An 18711-nucleotide genomic window follows, 5' to 3' on the forward strand; every position below is an offset into this window, starting at 1 on the left:
TCCTGTAGTCCCCCCCCTTTGGTTTGAAGGTTATCCATCCAGCAATATTTTGGGGTTACTTTAGCTCTACAATCAGGACTTACTCTTGGTGGTGCTCAGGAGACCTTGTGGGATGCTGGGGCTCCAGCCCCGCTTAGCCTCATGCAAGGCAAGTGCCCTCACACAATACTATTGCTCTGGTCCCTGTGGTTTTTGCACTGCAGAACAGCAAGTACAAAATGAATTACTCCCTCATAATCACACATAGGAATCTTTATTTCTGATAGCACAGTTGTTCATCTCAGATTGGAGTTGAGTGATACTTTTTGCCAAAAGTTTATCTTTTTTCAAACTTAAATAGAAGCTTCTTTTTGCTATTTTAATTTTCATCTTCTATTATAGCTTTTTGGTTTTGTTTGTGGGTCACAGCTGGCAGTGTCTAGAGGTTGCTCCTGGCTCTGCACTCAGGAGTTACTCCTGGCTGTGTTCAAGGGGAACCATATGGGATACTGGGGTTGACCGGGGGTGGGTATGTGCAAGGCAAATGCCCTCCCCTCTGTACTGTCTCTCCAGCCCTACTCATCTTCTGTTACATTGTTCAAGACAATGAACCCTGACCTTCTTTCTCTTCATTCTTCACGAACAGGCAGTGTGGCCAACCAGGTATTCCACTCAGTGATGTTCGATAAATGTATTCAGACTTTGAAGAAGAGCTGGCCTGAAGAATCACACTTGAATCGGAAAAGAAAGAGTGAACAGCCTAAAAACTCTCAGGGTAGGGATACAGGAAGGCAGAGAAAAAGGGGGAAACTGTCCAGGAAAGAAGATATTGAGGTAAGAAATAAGTGGGATTATAAAGCATATTTTTGCTCTCATGATTTTTAACTTAAGAATTAACTTTGTAAAGCATTTTATTTGTTATCATGATTTTACCTTAAGAATTAACTATATTAAGACACGATTTCAGGGTCTGGAGACACAGTACAGTGGATAAGGTGCTGCCTTTTATTGAGGTTTGATCCCCAGCATCTCACTTGCTCTCCGAAGCACTGCCAGGAGTAATCCTGAGCATTGAGGGTGTGTCTCAGAAAAATTAAACAAAACTGGAAGAAGATATGATTTCAGAAATCATGATTGTAATCAAGATCCTATGTATCCTGAGTTGTCCAGTGTGATTTTGAGATTCTTTTGTGTTCCATATACTGCTAAAAGTATGTCTCTTTCCTGGCATCTTTTCACCTTCTCTTGGTCTCTCACCAACCTCTCTCTAGATGTTCTTGGTTACATTCTGTGTATTGGACACATAAGCTCACTGGTTGATGTAATCTGAGTGCTCATGTTCAAAAAGTGTAATAGAATAACATGAATTCTGAACCCCTTTGTGACTGTAGGATGGTGGGAGTTGGCTAATGTGCACATGTCTTAAGAGCATACAGTTCTTATTGGCATGGGAATAGAGAGCTAGGAAGGGCCTCTGTGTCTTCCCGTCTATCGATTTGCCATTGTGGCCTCGGGCACAGAGCAGCAAGGAACTTTCTCACAGGGTCTTGTCACCTCATCTACAGCCTATTAACCTCCTAAAGTCTAACTAGATGTGATTTGCATACCATGAAACTATTAGACAAAGTGTTAGGCATTAATACACAGCGCCTGTACATTTCTTCATAACTTAGATGGATGAAATCATGGAAGAACCAGAAGATGAAGAAAATATTTATTTCTCTGCCCGAGACCTTTCTCAGATTCGAAATACCATCTTTCATGTTTTGAAGAATTTTTTAAGACTTCTGTCTAAGTTTTCCCTGAAAGAAAAGCCACAGTGTGTACAGACTTGTATAGAGGTGAGTGGATATTGCACAGTCGCAGCTTGGCTTCCAAGGGTGGGCTGTGGGTGACACCTCATGGACAGGAAAAAACAGACCTTTTCTTGGTATCTGTTTTCTAGGTCTTCATGGCATTAACTACTTTTGAACCAGTTCTTCATGAGTTTCGTGTTACGGAAGACGGGTGAGCTATTAAATTTAAATGTGCTAAAATTTAAACGTAATAGGAACATGTTTGCTCTTGCAGACATAAAAATGCCTGTTTATCCTAATTGACATACAGGTGGATTTATGTGTGGTTTATGAGGTTAGAGGATATTTTTGGTAAAAGCATATCCTGTAACAAATCCTTTCCTTTTTTTCTTTAGAATTCTTAACAGAGCAAAGTACATTCCAGAACTGGCCTATATTGGATTATATTTGCTGTGCTCCCCAATTCATGGAGAAGGAAATAAGGTAAAGGCTATGAGAATCTAATTAGTTACAATTGAAAGCTTGGAGGTTATATAATGGTAAAATATAAGAACCATTTAATGTAATGCAATTTTAATTTCCTAAGTCATTCTTCCATGCTTACTTCTTATTACCCAGTATATATCCAAATACTTGATATTTACTGCCAGTTATTGTTAGATTTCATACATAAATGGTTTTAGTATGAATCAGGTAGAAGGAATAGATAAGCTGCTGAGCAGAACTTCTCTGGAATTGAATACCAAATTGTGAATAGGCACACATAGTTTTCAAGTTTCATTCAGCAAATCATGTGTATCAATTATCCTGTTGACCTAATTGTAGAACGTTTTCTCATTATTATTTCATGGTTAGCATTTATATATAAATTTTGTCCTCACATTATCCTAACAGTATTATTGCTCTAACCTTAGCATTAGTGGGGCTGGAGAGATAATATAGTATGTAAAGATACTTGCCTTGCACACCGCAGACCCCAGTTTGATATCCAGCTCCCCTATTTGGTCCCCGCAGACACAGGTTTGATCTCCAGTTCCCCATATGGTCCCCCCAAGCTCCCTCAGGAGTGATCCCTTAGCAGAAGATGTTTGGGTCACACTTAGATGTTTATCAGACTTTCTCCTGGATCTGAACTCAAGGATCATATCTGGTGGGGCTCAGGGGACCATATGGTCCCCTGATGTGGGGGAATCAATTGGGTCAGTTACGTGCAAGGGCAGCACCTGCCCCTCTGTATTCTCTCTGGCCCTAGTTTTTTTTTTTTTTTTTTCCGCTTTTTGGGTCATACCTGGCGATACACAGGGGTTACTCCTGGCTCTGCACTCAGGAACCACCCCTGGCGGTGCTCAGGGGACCATATGGGATGCTGGGATTCAAACCCAGGTCGGCCGCATGCAAGGCAAACGCCCTACCCGCTGTGCTATCACTCCAGCCCCCACTGGCCCTAGTTTTTTAATTGTGAAAGTATCGACGGGTTTTTTGGGTTTTTTTTTTTGGGGGGGGGGGAGTCACACCCAGTGATGCACAGGGGTTACTCCTGGCTTTAGCACTCAGAAATTAGTCCTGGCGGTGCTCGGGGACCATGTGGGATGCAGGGACTTGAACCCAGGTTGGCCTCGTGCAAGGCAAATGCCCTACCCGCTGTACTATCACTCCAGCCCCTCAATGATTTTTTTAATTGTGAAAGTGTTGACAATGTTAGATAGTTGGTCCTAGTGAGTCATTTTTTTTTTTTTTTTTTTTTTGGGTCACACCTGGCGATGCACAGGGGTTACTCCTGGCTCTGCACTCAGGAATTACCCCTGGTGGTGCTCAGGGGACCATATGGGATGCTGGGATTCGAACCCGGGTTGGCCGCGTGCAAGGCAAACGCCCTACCCGCTGTGCTATCGCTCCAGCCCCCCTAGTGAGTCATTTAATAACCTGACTTTGGGTAACTCATCTTTGGAGTCCTGTATTAAGTATAAAGTAAAAGTAATATTTCCATTTTGTATCTTATTTTATATGTAACGTATATATTACATATAATACTTGCCTTTTGGAGTCTAAGCGAGCTTAATATCAGAATGGTAGTGGAGGTCGGCTGCCGGGGCTGGGTCCATAAGCCACACCCAACCCATAACCCACCTCCTACCGGTGCCAGATAATCTTCTCATCGGCCACCCTCCAGAACTCATAGCTGCTTCGAGGGAGCATAAAATGAGACCCCCATAACCATGCCACCAGACTCCGAGCCAGGCTGTATTCACTCGAGGCGCCCCAGAGGGGGGCCGAGTGAGAGCCCTCCCCGCCCCAAGGGACTCATAACTCTATCAGAAGAAAATTTTTTAAACTTTTATAAGCTTTAGTTTCATCTTCTATAAATAAACAAATCCAGAAAACACTTAATTTACTGAATTGTAGCTGGGAATGTATATATCGAGACTCTAGTAAGATACTTGGCTCTCTTGGATTAGAAGACTGACATTCCATAGTAGGAGTGGGTGGTTGGAAGGAAGAGGCAAACCAGAAGTGACAAAAGGATAGTGGTGGAGTGTTATGGGCACTTTGGGGAAAGGGCAGTGAGTTTGTACGTTAAAATCATAAGCACAAATACTATTTAACCCTGTTATCTAAACTACAATTAAAAACTGAAAAAGATGTTTAGCAGTAAGTGCCCAGCAATTGATGAGAAACAGGAATGCTCCAGGCTGCTTTCCACATACTCGGGCCGAGCCTCATATATTCCTGGACCGCATGGTCGCAAAGCAGCCGCACGACACATCATCATAGAGGGAAATAAATGCCTTTTGGGGAGCCCAGCAAGCTACTGAGAGCATCCCACCTGCACGGCAGAGCCTGACAAGCTCCCCATGGCGTATTCAATATGCCAAAAACAGTAACAATAATAGGTCTCATTCCCCTGACCCTGAAAGAAGCCTCCAATCATTGGGACAGACGAGTAAGGAGAGGCTGCTAAAATCTCAGACTGGAATGAATGGAGACATTACTGGCGCCCGCTCGAGTAAATCTATGAACAACGGGATGACAGTGATACAGTAAATATCAGAATAGAAAAATCTCATGATGCATATACTTCTGCAGTATTTGCCACCTATTTGGTCTTCAGTAAACGTATTATTTCTGGAATGAGTAAGTTCAATAGTTACGATTCACTAGGTAAAGTATGTGAGACAACTCAAGGTTCTTTGTAAACTTCAAGTCAAGTACAAGTAGCAGTCACTATTCTCCCTTCCCTCGTTCTGTAAGGGATTCCCAGCAGCATTCTTTGCAATGGATGAGTGGTAGTTTATTTTCCCTGATTATCAACTGCAGCTTACGAATGCAGGGAGAAGAACTAGACATTCTTCCTATTGTTTGTCTGCGCTTTCACCCTGTTTATACTATGCACTAATTGGTAACCCATCCTAAGAGTTCAATAACTGTCAACCTGTTTTATCTTCAGATACCACAAAATGCTGTCTGTGGTCCATGGTTCAGAATCATGTCTTAGCTTGCTTTTCTGTTCTCTTCTAGGTTATCAGTAGTATTTTCCATAAAATGCTCAATGTCCTATTAATGTTAGAAGGCAGCGGGGGACCCCACCACGTCCCACTTTCTATCACCTCGGCAGTCATCAGCAGGAAAAACCTGGCTGTCCAGTTCATCAGGTGAGGTGTACACTGCCTCTGTTTCCTGTCATGGTATCTAGCCTCACCAAGATTCTGGAGCCTTTGGAAACTAAGACATTCCTGCTCACATGTGACAACGGGACATGTCAAGCACTTCATAGCTCACCTGGATCCTTGTTTAGGGTCACTCCTGTTGTCTCTACCATGGTATTGTTGAAGGGACAAAGAGTCTGTTGTTTGGCTGCCAGCACAGCTTCCAGCTAGTTTCCACCTGCCTGAAGGTCAGCTCTGCAATGACAGTGACCTTGGTTGTTTGCTCATTGTCTGTTCAGTATTTGCTACCCCAAGTTTGCCTCTTTTTTCGCCTAGCTGTTCTCTGAGTCGTCTTCCTATTATTCTTTGCCACTTTTTTTGTGGTTTCTTCTCACATTTTTAGTTAATTTCTTCTAAACATAATAGTTCCTAAAAGATGGAATTGAATTGATTTTTTTTCACTTCTTTAGCAATAAATGAAAGACAAAGCCTTTCTCCTGAGTCGAGTAGCTTTGTCTGAAGTATTCTGTGTCTCAGTAGGCAGATATTGTTCTTCACTGGATTTTCTTTTCCTCCTTGTGGAGTATTTGGCACACAGTGTGGAGGTGATAGAAGAAAATGGGCGGGTGTGTATATGACTGTGTGCACAGGTCCATGGGTGTCCATGGTACACAGCATCTTTGGAAACATGGGTGTGGATGGTGGAACCAGGTGGAGGCAGTCAGTGAACCATTGAACAGATACCGCTCACTAATCTTATTTGTTTTTGTTTGGAAGCCATACCCGGTGCTGCTCGGTAGGTCCTGAGCTCAAGGATCATTCCTGGAGGGGATCATAGGCAGTGCCAAGGATTGAGCCTGGCAGGGGCAAAGAGAAGTACAACTGGTAATGCATTTGCCTTGCACACAGATGACCTGAGTTCAGTTTTCGACACCCCATATGGTCCCCTGTTCCCACCAGGAGTGATTCCTGAGCACAGAGCCAGGAGTAAGCCCTGAGCACCACTGGATATGGCTCAAAAACCAAGTCAAAACAAAACAAAATCAAGAATTGAACCTGGATCTTTGGCACAAGGCAGGCACCTTACCCACTGTACTACCTCTGGCTTCTCTCACTAATTTTGTTTTTAAATTTTAGCTAAGACAGGGACTGGAGCTATAGCACAGCGGGTAGGGCATTTGCCTTGCACGCGGCTGACCCAGGTTCGATTCCCAGGATCCCATATGGTTCCCTGAGCACTGCCAGGGGTAATTCCTGAGTGCAGAGCCAGGAGTGACCCCTGTGCATCGCCAGGTGTGACCCAAAAAGCAAAAAAAAAAAAAATTTAGCTAAGATATTATAAGTAGAAATACTTATTTTTTTCTCTGTGAGAATTTATGATATAGGTAGTTGAAGTAGTATTTCTTTAATTTGTATTTCTCATAAATAAATGAATAAATGTAACTTTAATTGGGTCAAGTCTGAATATTGTTGGGCTGGAGAGATAGTACAACAGGTAGGTAACTTGCCTCACATGCAGCTGACCCCGGTTCAATACCTAGCATCCCATATGGTCCCCCAAGCCCACCAGGTGTAATGCTGGTGAGTGCAGAGCCAATTGTAACTCCTGAGCATCACCTGGTATCCTGGTATGCCCCCCTCCACCAAAATTTTTAAAAATACATGAGTATTGTTGCAATTTCTTATGTTTAAGTTTGAAGAAATACTAATGTTGTGCAAAACACTGAGGCAATGTTTCATTTAGCTGCCAGGAAGTGGGACTGTGTGCTAGTCTTTTATTTACCCCAAAATCATATGTTTTATATGTTTAATGTGAAATTTAGCAAGTTGTCAAAGAGCCATACGAATATAGCACATTTTCTGCTTCTTGCTGTAGCTGTTTTTTCAGCAGCGATTTTTTTTTTAAGTCAAGCATGGGAAGTAATAAACAATTTTCTGCTATGAAACTTTGTCTTTAAGCTCTGAAATGGTGCTTGCAATATAGAATAAATTGTTTTTAATATTTCAGTATTTTGTATTCTGAAACATGAGAAAAGTGATTTAGCTGATTTTTACAGTGTGTTTTTCTTCTTCTCTCTTTTTTTATAAATAGCTGTCTTGTGGATGAACTAAAGGAAAGCATATTCCCAATTCTTCGTATCTTATTGCAACACATCTGTGCCAAGGTAATACTGCTTTAGTACTAATACTAAAAAAAAATTATGTAATAGGGGCTGGAGTGATAGCACAACGGGTAGGGCATTTGCCTTGCACATGGCCGACCCGGGTTCGAATCCCAGCATCCCATATGGTCCCCTGAGCACCACCAGTAGTAATTCCTGAATGAAGAGCCACGAGTAACCACTGTGCATCGCTGGGTGTGACCCACAAAGCAAAAAAAAAAAAAAAAAAAGGAATGAATTTGTCTTCTTACTAAACATGGTTTTACTTAATATATTCACTAGATAGCTCCCTAGGCAGTGTGCTTTTTGTAGGTAGGGGGACACTTACTTTTTGTATTTGTTTGTTTTTGTTTTGGGAAAATACAGTGCTTGGGGGTTACTGCTGGCTTTGTGCTCAGCTATCACTACTGGTGGGCTTGGGGGACCAGATGGGAGCCAGGTTGGCCCATGCAAAGCAAGCACCCTACTCACTGTACTATCTCTTCAGCCCTGTTTTTGAATAATTTAGAAACAGAACTAATGATTATGTGTACTGACCTCCAATAATTTGTGTCATTCATACAAAGATATGTATTTATGGAGGGCATAGCTCCTGCAACACAAGGGCTTCTCATGAAACCTAACCATTCAGACTGGAGAGAGCGCCAACAGACCTCGGTGCGGGCGGCCCAGGCTCAGTCCTCAGTGTTTCATGTGCCCCTGAGCACCACAGGGGCATCTCCATTAGAAGAGCTGGGAGTGGTCCCAAGTGCGACCCAAAATAAAACATAATAATAATAGCTACAAAATATTAGAACAGTTAACAAAAATACAGTAATTCTTCATGTTATCAGATATTCAACATTTTAATTTTCATGATTATTTCTTTAACACTTTGAACCACTGATTTTTATTTAATTTTGAGCAGAGGGAGCCACATTCAGTGGTTGGGGGATGTGACAAACAGTAGTACTAGGACCTCACACACACAAGGCTTATGCCGTCATTTGAGCCATATTTCCAGCCCCTGAATAGATGATCTTGACTTTTTGCTTATTTTTGGCCACACCCAGCTATGTAAGACCTTATTCCTGGCTCTGCTCAGGGATCAATCCTGGCAGGCTCAGGGGACCGTATGGGATCCTGGCCACATGTAGGGAACGTGCCCTACTTGGTGTACTATGTTGCAGGCCTCTAAATAGATAATTTTACATTTGAATCCTATGTGTCCTGTGGGGTGGGGGGGAGGGTGTCTGTAAACTCTCTGAAATTATCTGCTAATTCATATTTCTGTAGAGAGGACTTGAGATTCTTTTCCTAGATTAGTTTTCAAAGGGACATGAAACCTTGAGTCAGAGCAGTAGGGCACTTGTCTTGCTTGCAGCTGACCCAGGTTCAATCCCAGCCACCCCAGATGGTACCCTGATCCCCAATCGGAATGATTCATGAGTGCAGAGTCAGGAATAAGCCCTGAGTTCCAGTGGGTGTGGCAAAAAATAACAACAACAACAAAAAGAAACATAAAACCTAAAATTGGCCAGTCATTTCCATACCATTTAAAGATCATTGAACTAAGTGAACCCATTTCACACCTGCCTTGCACCATGCATCTTATTTGTCCTGCAGATGACTGTTGATTGCATAGTGTCTCACTGTGTTTTCAGGTGACAGATAAATCAGACCACCGGACCCATGCAGCTCAGTCTCTGGTTCAGCTGCTCCACAAACTTCCTTCTGGGGAATATGCCAGTTTTATCACCTGGCTATATAGATACTCACGAAGCAACAAGGTAGGAGAAACAGCTAGATGAAGTCTTGGTTCCTGACTCAGCAGCTTTCTCTGGATGCCACAGTTGAATGTATGAGAGGGACTCCTTCAGGGTTTCTTCCGTTCTCATGCTAGTTCTTATTATTTTGCTTTGCCAGGTGCAACACAGGATTTTTACTCTGGATGTTGCCCTGGCTATCTTAGAGCTACCTGAAAGAGAAGTGGATAGCACTCTGTCCTTGGAGCAACAGAAGTTCTTGAACCATAAGTTCTTGGTGCAGGAAATCATGTTTGATCGCTGTCTAGATAAGGCACCAACTGTCCGAAGCAAGGCCTTGTCCAGTTTTGCACATTGCCTGGAGCTGTCTATCACCACCGCCTCGGAGAGTATACTGGAACTTCTAATTAGTAGTAAGTGAGGTGACCACTCTGGAACAGTGCTTATCTTATACTTGTTGAGAAATTGAATTATTTTAGTGTATTTTACTTTTAATATCTTTTAAAACAGACAAGTGTGATACGTTTGAAAGGCCTTTTTTTATTTGTTTTATATTGTTTGGGTGTGTTTACACACCCAGCAGTGCTCAGAGCTTACTCTTAGCTCTGTGCTTAGGGATAATTCCTGGCAGGGCTCGGGGGTTCATATGTAGTGCTGGGAATCAAACCCGGGTCAGAACCTACAAGGGAAGCTCTCTGCCCTATAACTCTATCTCTTAAGTATTTCAGATACTCAAAGTTTAGAGGTAAGATTGAAGCTTGTTTTTGCAACTGCTTTGCATTTTTGGGTATTGACTACATTGGGCTTAAAACACATTTTAAATGCATGTTCTGGGAGAACACTGTTCATTGTCAATAGTTTAAAATCTGCCTGGTTTTCACTTAGGTGAAAGTGAAAATTCTGCTTATCTTGGTTTATTTCTCTATGGGTATTTATTTAGGGTTTTTGGTAACAGAACTTTCTCCATCTTACTTGTCTGTTTCTTTTCAGATCCCTCAGTTTCAGGGGCAGAGACTGGTGCCTTATTGAGAGATTCAGCAGGTCAGCATATTTTCAAATATTAAAGTGTTGTCTTTTTAAGTGAAAAAACTTGCTGGATATTCGTAAAAACAAATTCCACATTCATCAATTTTAATATTGTATCATTTTTTCTTCATCAGATCAAGTTTATTTCTCTAGCAATATACTATTACTTAAATGTGCTATGCTTATATTATTAGAAGGTAGAACATACTTTTGCCTTCATGACTGGGTCTTTTTTTAATTTGTATTTTAAAGCATCCTGTCAGAAGCAGACACTTCACCCTTCCAGAGGTTCGGGGGTGATGAGCCTAGAGGATTGCAGTGAAGCAGCTATACTTGGGGGTATGTCCAATTTTATCACTATTAAATTAGTAATTATGTTGGATTCCAGACAACTGTAAGATGAATCTAAAAATCTTGCCCCTTTGTTTCTGGTCAGTTAACCCTTAATTATTTGAATTTTTTCCTATTTAGTAATTTCTTTCAGAATATCTTTAATTTATGTCCTTGCAATACAAAGTATTTTACTTTATTTTTTTTATTTATTTTTATTTATTTATTTTTAATTTTATCACCATGTGGAAAGTTACAGGGTTCTCAGGTTTATGTCTCAGTTATACCGTATTCAAACACCATCCCTTCACCAGTGCCCATATTCCACCACCAAAATCCCCGGTATACCCCCCCGCCCCCCACCCCAACTGTATAACTGATGAATTTCACTTCATTTTCTCTTCACCTTGATTGCCTTCCATATTTCAACACAGAACTCACTAGTGTTGTGGGAGTTATACCCCCAAACAAGATAACCCTAATAAGAAAGCATTTGATAATTAGTTTTCCATTAAAAGATTGTATGTTTTCAGGTTTTAGAAAAGACTTGGATGTGTCCCAGTCCCGAATCCTGGGGCCGTGTTAGTTGCTGCTCAGTGTTGCCAGGGCTCCATCTGGAGAAGGTGTGCTGGCGGCACCTCCTCCTTCCGGCTCCCCAGTGTTGCTGACCCCAATTCAGGTCCGGAGCATTTTCCGGGCCGCGTTGCCTGCCGCTTCTCTGTTGATTGTGGCAAGATGGCACCGAGGGTGGATCGAGGGCGTGACTTCCGGTGGCCGGGACCACTTGGAAGTATTTTACTTTAAAGATAACTAGGCTACATTCCACTTAGCAAGTACTGAACTCCAGTTTTTCTGTGAAACTTAACAGTATATTAGCAAATAATTTATATCCTTTTTAAAGTCGGTTGTAGCACTTGGGACTGCCTACTGAATAAGGACCATAGGTCCAGTAGACATTAGATCTGTGTTTAGAGAAAAGTCACCACAAAGAAAGGAGGTGGAGAGCATAAAGAAGTTTTGGTGTTTTTTTCTTGTATTTTGTTTTGTTTTTTCTTGTTTTTAATTCCTCCTTTTTTTCTTTATGTCAACTGATGACTGATTAAGCCATCCCAGATGCCACCTCTGTTTATGGTATAGAATTGAGTTCAAACTTCCATCAAAGAAAGACTGTTAGAATTTAGACTCTAACTTCTCTTCACAAGCAGTATAAACCATTGGGGTGATTATAAGATACTCTTTCCATGGACTCCAGTGCAGGGTTCTGATCTTATCGAACCCAGAATAATCGAAGGTGATTCAAATGTCAGAGTGATTGAGGGGGAAGAAACAAACCTGAAGTAGGTAGTAGACCTTGAATCAACTCACAGATTTTTGTCTTAACTGTGTAACCCTAAGAAAGTCACTCTCTTTCCCTGTACTGCGATTTTATCAATAGCAGTTTCCCAAATTGATTTGGCTTATCGTTCCCTTTTCAGAAAAACAGTTATTTAATGCTACCTAGGAAATCTGCCTTCTTGTTTTGTTTTGTTTTTGTTTTTGGATCACAACTGACATTACTCAAAGTCCAATTCCAGGTCAGGAGACCATTGTGGTGCCAAGAATCAAATCTGGGCAATAGCATGCAAAGCATGTGTTCCAGCCCATTGTCTCTCTGGCCCTTGGAAATCTGCCTTCTTTAAGTAAACAAACAGAAAATGTCTCCCACTTGCACCTGAGATATGGTTGTTTCCATATCTTAACTATGTGCAGCAATGAACAATGACACGCATACATCCTTTTGAATGGATGTTTTTAAGTCCAGGGTAGATACCCCACAGTGGAATTGCTAGGTCATATGGCAGCGCAAATCTAAGTTATGAAGACTTCCCAGTATGGAAAGGTTTTTTAAAGATGTAATTTTAGAGGGTGGAGAGATAGTACAGCAGGTAGGGTGCTAGTTTTGCATGTAGCTGATGCGCCATATAGTCCCCTGAGCTGAGCCAGGAGTAAGTCCTGAGCACTGTCAGGTATGGTCCAAAAACAACACGCAAAAAAAATAATTTTAGGTGCCAAAGTAGATGGTACAGTGGGTAGGGCATTTGCCTTGCACGTGGCTGACCCGTGTTCAACCCTCAACATCATATATGGTCCCCCAAGACTGCCAGAAGTGAACCCTGAGCTCAGAGCCAGGGGTAAGCCCAGAGCATCATTAAGTATGGCCTAAAAAACAAAAAAAAAGAGAGCAATTTTAAAAGATACTCATATAGATATATACATAGACTGACATATGAGAAAGAGAAAAAAGAAATATGTATATAATAGATTAGTAATGTAGATTTATTGTGTACACATTTATATACATTTATGAACATCCCTGATTTGTGTTAAATATTGTATTGACTTTAATAATCCATAGTTCTAGGTGTGACAGCTACCTTAGTTTATAAATATTGCATGCATTTATAATTAATAATTCTGAGATTGAGTACTACTAATGTATTTGTAAAGTCATCATTTGCAGTGATGTTAAGTACTTTTTTTAACCTTAGTAAGAACAGCATAGGATTAGGTTTCTGTGGCTAGATATTATGTGTCATTCAAATAACAATATATATACATTGTGTGTGTGTGTGTGTGTGTGTGTGTGTGTGTGTGTGTGTGTGTCCGAGCCTTCTCAGATCAGGAATGGGCCTCCTCCACCCAGATCCCCCATTTTCCAGTAGCTAGGCAGTCACACCCACAAACTGCCCCCAGCATCATGTAATCCCGTCAATAGCCAAGATCCAGAGACTATAAAACCAAGCTCCAGGAAGAGAGTGATGCAGTCTCTTGCCCTCGCGCTTGGTTTTCTTCACTGGGGCCCCTCAGGGGAGCGGATTGAGTTTCCCTCCCTACCCTGAACAGAGCTCCAGCAGCCAAAGACCTCCGGAACCCAGCCACAGCCATGCTCGAGGTCACTCTCTACACGCTTGGACGAGCCGCACGCATGGAGGAACCGGCAGAGGAACCCAGGTGTGCAGGACCCAGGACTGAGATCTCTAAGCCTGCTCAGATCAGGACTGGGCCTCCTCCACCCAGGTCCCCCATTTTCCAGTTGCTAGGCAGTCACACCCAGTTGCTAGGTGTCCCCCACCACCACCGCATAATCCCATCAGCAACCAAGATCCAGAGACTATAAAACAAAGCTCCCAAAAGAGCTTGGCTATAGGATAACATGGGGTTTGTCCTTTTAGCCTTGCCTCAGGGAACTTAGTTTACCTTAGAGCAGTGGCCTTTCTGTATGGACACAGGAAGACAGTTAATAATATGCTTTGTAACTTGGGAGCTGATTGACTCCAATAATATTTACTCCCGGGCATCTGCTTTCTCAACTCAGTTGCCCTTAGTTCCTAGCACCCCAAAAACAGGGTCCCGACGAGGGACGGAATGGACCCAGGGCAAGCTGTGAGCTACCCTGGCATCGAAATGGGCCAGGCCACAATGCTCAACTATAAGTTGAGAGCATGGTCATAGACAAGTGCTGTCATGATCCAAAAGTAACGACGAGACTAGGACCCTGCTGAGGTTAGGAAGACTAACCTGGCCTGAGGACTGTGGTCTGGAATATATAGTGCAAGTCCTCAGGAAGAACCAGACTTTAAGTTTGATATATCTCTTACTGTACTCATACAGAATGACATTGCTAGAAATATTAGAAGTAAATTTACTATAACTATTTTAGCAGATTACTAGCTGAGGAAGGAAGAAAGAGACACACCCTGACACACCCTTGTTTGGTACCCTTGTTTGGACCCCACCCTTGAGAGGATCTAGTAATCTCATCAAAATCCTTAGATGAGATTTTGTTAATCTCCTCAAGAAATGGTTTTACCCTTCTTTGCTGATTTGTTAATGTTAAACCCACCTTTATGTCACCACCCTATGTAATTTGCTATATAAACTAAGACTGGGGGACACTGAAGAGGACAGAAGAAGACAGAAGAGACAGAGGAGACACACGAGGACACAGGAGAAGAACAGAAAAGACACAGAAGCAGAGACAGAGAGAGGTCGGAAGAGACCGGAAGAGAGTCTACAGAGGCAGAGACAGAGAGACAGAAGAGAGCACAGCGGCACCCACAGAAGCAGAACACAAGGAGGAGCCGTCCCAATCTGGTCCACACACAGCAGCTCGGGAACACTGGACTCGAGCGGTTCGTGCGAGAGAGAGCTGCCCCGAGTGCCCAAGGACAACAGAACCATAACGACACAACACACATCATATCGACACACATCATATCATCTCTCCCCCGCGTGCGCCACCCTTGTGATTTTTTACACTCCGGCCTCAGCCTCGCAATCTCTTAGGTCTAGTTCTCCCTCTCAGAGAACTTGGCAAGCTACCGAGAGTATCCTCCCTGCACGGCAGAGCCTGGCAAGTTCCTGTGGCATATTCGATATGTCAAAAACAGTAACAATGATGGGTCTCATTCCCCTGGCCCTGAAAGAGCCTCCAATGCGGCACCATTGGGAAGGACAAGTAAAGAGAGTCTGCAAAGTCTAGGGCTAGGATGAATGGAGACGTTGCTGTGCCCACTCCAGCAAATCGATGAACAGGATGACAGTGATACAGTGATACTTTATATAGACTATATATATACATATATATATACATACATATCTGTATATACATTATAGAGAGAGCGATAACTATACATACACATGCATAGAGAGATAGATTATACAGATTCCCAAAAAATATTGTAATGGAATTTACACTGGGAAAATACTAAATGTTTCTGTTGATTGTGTTCTTAGCTAAGTACAGATTTTTTTTCTTTTTTTTTGCCTTTTGGGTCACACCCAGTGATACTCAGGGTTACTCCTGGCTCTGCACTCAGGAGTTACTCCTGGCGGTGCTTGGAGGAACCATACGGGATGCTGGGAATTGAACTCGGGTTGGCCGTGTGCAAGACAAACGTACGTGTAAGGCAAACCCACTGTACTATCGCTCCAGCCCCAAGCTAAGTACAGATTTGCTGTTCCATAGACTCTCAAACAGTAAGCAGTTGTATTGATTTAGTGATGCTTCCAAATTATAAAAGTTGCCCAAATGTAAAAAGTGCACTTTCCCGTCTTATTTTTGATAAAGATGGTTTATATTATTGGCATTAATTATGTAAAAAATTTGTGTGGTTTTTGCAAGTCAGACATTGTGTGTGCTAAGTGGTTTTTTTAATTGTTTTGTTGCCATTTAAAGTATAGGATTCACTGGTTTTTAGTATGCCCATAAAAGCATGTGATCTAATTCCAAAACATTTTCTTCAGCTATAAAAGAAACCCTGTGCCCATTAGCAGTCCCTCCCCTCCCCTGCCCTCTATCAGCATTGCCTGTTTCCTGCCTGTGTAGCAGCCTATTCTGGTCACCCTGGCTAAGTGAATTCATGCGTTCATGCGTCTGACTGGGTGGCGTCTGTTTTGGCTTTTATTTTGGGACCTGGCCGTGCACAGGGATCACTCCTGGCCGGCTTGGAGGACCAAATGGGGTGCTGGGCATTGAAGCCCTGTCAGTCACGTGCAAGGCAAGCACCCTACCAGTTATACAATTGCTCTGGCTCCTCATGGATGATTTCTTTCACCCCATAGTCTCCAGGCCCATCTATGTTCTACATGCATTAGTTCTTTGTTCCGTTCATGGTACAGTGTTTGTCTTTTGTATGGACAGACTGCATTTAGCATGTTCCTATATCCATTGTGGGGCATTTGAAGTATTTCTGTCTTTTGTTATTACAAATAGTGCTGATGTAAACATTCTTGTACAAGTTTTGTGTAAAAATATGTTTCTGTTTCTTTTGGATTTGTACCTGAATGGAACTACTGGATCATGTGGTAATTCTTTGTTTAACATTTTAAGGAGCTGACAGCTATTTTCAAGAGTGGGCCCCATTTTTTTTCAGTCTCACTAACTTGTCTGTATCTTACTCTCATTATATCTAACTATTTCTTCCAGCCATCCTACTGCCTATGAAGCAGGGTCTCGTCGGGATTCCGATTTACACTTCTCTACCTATTGACTGATGTTCATTTAAAAAGTTTCTGAAGTCCACCTTCCCTTCCATTGTAGATCCAACAATTGGAGGTCACCAGTACTTAGTTGCAGTGCCCACAGGGGGCTGGTGGAGTCACATAATAGTCACAGTGCTCACGTACCTGTGGTGAGCCCACATGCAGTGCATTGGAGATGGCACACTTTGTGGTGCCTGAGCAGCAGTGCTGCTGGTTCATGCTCAGTCACAGCATCAGTGCTGTATTGAACTTGCTGTTTTATGTTTGCAGGGCAACCCCTCAGGGTAGACTCCTGGCTCTGATGCTCAGAGATCTCTTCTCACAAGGTTTACGGGGCATATGTGGCACCAGGATCAAACTTGGCTTGGCCAGATGCAAAGCAAATATCTACCCACAGTACTTTAGTTCAGACCCCTATTTTTAATGGATTTTTATCTTTATTAGTAAATGTGTGCTTTTTATCATTTTCTGTGACATGTAAAATCATAAGTGAAATGGGGAGGAGGGTTGTTGTTTGGGGCCACACCCAGAGGTGCCAGGGCTTATTCCTAGCTCTGCACTTAGGGATCATTCCTGGCATGATTTGGGGAACCATGTGTGGTTCTGGAAATTGAACCCAAGTTGGCCAGTGTGTAAGGCCAGCATCTTCCATGCTGGACTATTCCTCTGGCCCTAGCAGCTCTTACATTTTTGGTTTTGATCAATTTTGAGTAGATTATTGCCAGTAAAGGGGAATAAAGTTAAAATTTCAAGACCTTAATTTTATGGATCAGTACAGTTGGTAGGGTGCTTGCCTTGCACCTGGGTTCGATCCACAGCACTCAATATGCTCCCCTAAGCCCAGCAGAAGTGATTCCTGAATATAGAAGCAGGAGTAAGCACTGAGCACTTGTTGCCCCCCGTAAACACTCCCTCCCCATCAAAATAGACATCAATTTAAGCTATTTTATCAGCTTTATGTGGCTTTATAAAAGTGTAATGATCAGACTTAACGGTGCCTTGGGATATTTTGGCGAAGTTCCTTTGGGAAACTGCTGTGGCTATGGTGTAACTGCCACATCCCTCTGCTCTGTACTCCAGTCTGTTTGAGATGCTATGATGGAATTACCACAAAATTTCTAACTTCACAGACAAGGTTTAGGAATTATGAGGGTCCTTTACAAATTAAAATGAACTGTTTTCGTGCATTTGCTTGGTTAAAAAAAATCTGGGACTGGAGCAATAGTACAGTGGGTAACACATTTGCCTCACATACGGTCAACCTGGTTCTATTTCCCAGCCTCACTTGTGGTCCCCCAAGCCCACCAAGAGTGACCCTAGAGCGCAGAACCAGGAGTAAGCCCTGAGCACAGTTTGATGTGGTCTCCCAAAGATAAACAAAAATCTTTCTCTATCAAAACACTTTTGCTATACATCTGCTCTCATTTCTCACAAAAGTAAATTGAGATTTTGTGATGGTCCCATATCTGTTAACTCATGAAGATTCAAAGGCAGAAAAAGCAAAGAATCTAACTGTGTGTTCCAGTCTGTGCCCCCCTCCCAGCCCCATGCAACACACACACACACACATACACACACACACACACACACACACACACTTTGTCTCTCTCTCTCTCTCTCTCTCTCTCTCTCTCGCTCTCTCATTATTGTTAGTGTTATTGTCCTGCTGTCTAGGTTTTATATACATGTCTGGCCATAGCGGTCACCACTCCGGTGACTATAGTAGTCACTCGCTTCGCCACGGTGCTCACTGAAGGTTGCACTGCTTTAATTCAGTGCTTGCAGGTGTGCCCGCTGAGAATGTGCTCTTAGATGAGGCACAGACATTCTTTTGGGGAGGCAGGGACAGTGGGGGCAGCTGAATATGCTCCTCAGTGGTGCTTCCTGGCTATTCCTGATGCTCAGGAGTGACCCTTAGTAGTATTGGCGGGGGGGGGGGGGGTGGGGGGGAGCGAGGTGCCTGGGGTGTATGTGATGTTGGGGATTCAAACCAGGGCCGTTAGTA

At 42.7% G+C, this 18711-nt stretch overlaps 1 protein-coding gene across 3 annotated transcripts in view; it reads left to right on the forward strand.

Annotated features, from left to right (window-relative positions):
- The window catches only part of NCAPD3 (non-SMC condensin II complex subunit D3), a 74603-nt gene that overhangs the window by 22142 nt on the left and 33750 nt on the right, over positions 1 to 18711 (forward strand). For 2 of the 3 annotated variants that reach the window (XM_055130022.1, XM_055130024.1), the window contains exons 4-13: positions 626 to 813; positions 1653 to 1820; positions 1925 to 1986; positions 2171 to 2258; positions 5292 to 5425; positions 7512 to 7584; positions 9225 to 9350; positions 9487 to 9739; positions 10317 to 10367; positions 10605 to 10691. In XM_055130022.1, the coding sequence (XP_054985997.1) occupies positions 626 to 813; positions 1653 to 1820; positions 1925 to 1986; positions 2171 to 2258; positions 5292 to 5425; positions 7512 to 7584; positions 9225 to 9350; positions 9487 to 9739; positions 10317 to 10367; positions 10605 to 10691 (1230 nt within the window). The remainder of the gene's footprint in view (positions 1 to 625; positions 814 to 1652; positions 1821 to 1924; positions 1987 to 2170; positions 2259 to 5291; positions 5426 to 7511; positions 7585 to 9224; positions 9351 to 9486; positions 9740 to 10316; positions 10368 to 10604; positions 10692 to 18711) is intronic. The other variant, XM_055130023.1, reaches the window with a different exon arrangement.

This window comes from Sorex araneus, chromosome 3 (genome assembly GCF_027595985.1).
Source record: "Sorex araneus isolate mSorAra2 chromosome 3, mSorAra2.pri, whole genome shotgun sequence".
NCBI classification, from domain to species: Eukaryota; Metazoa; Chordata; class Mammalia; order Eulipotyphla; family Soricidae; genus Sorex; species Sorex araneus.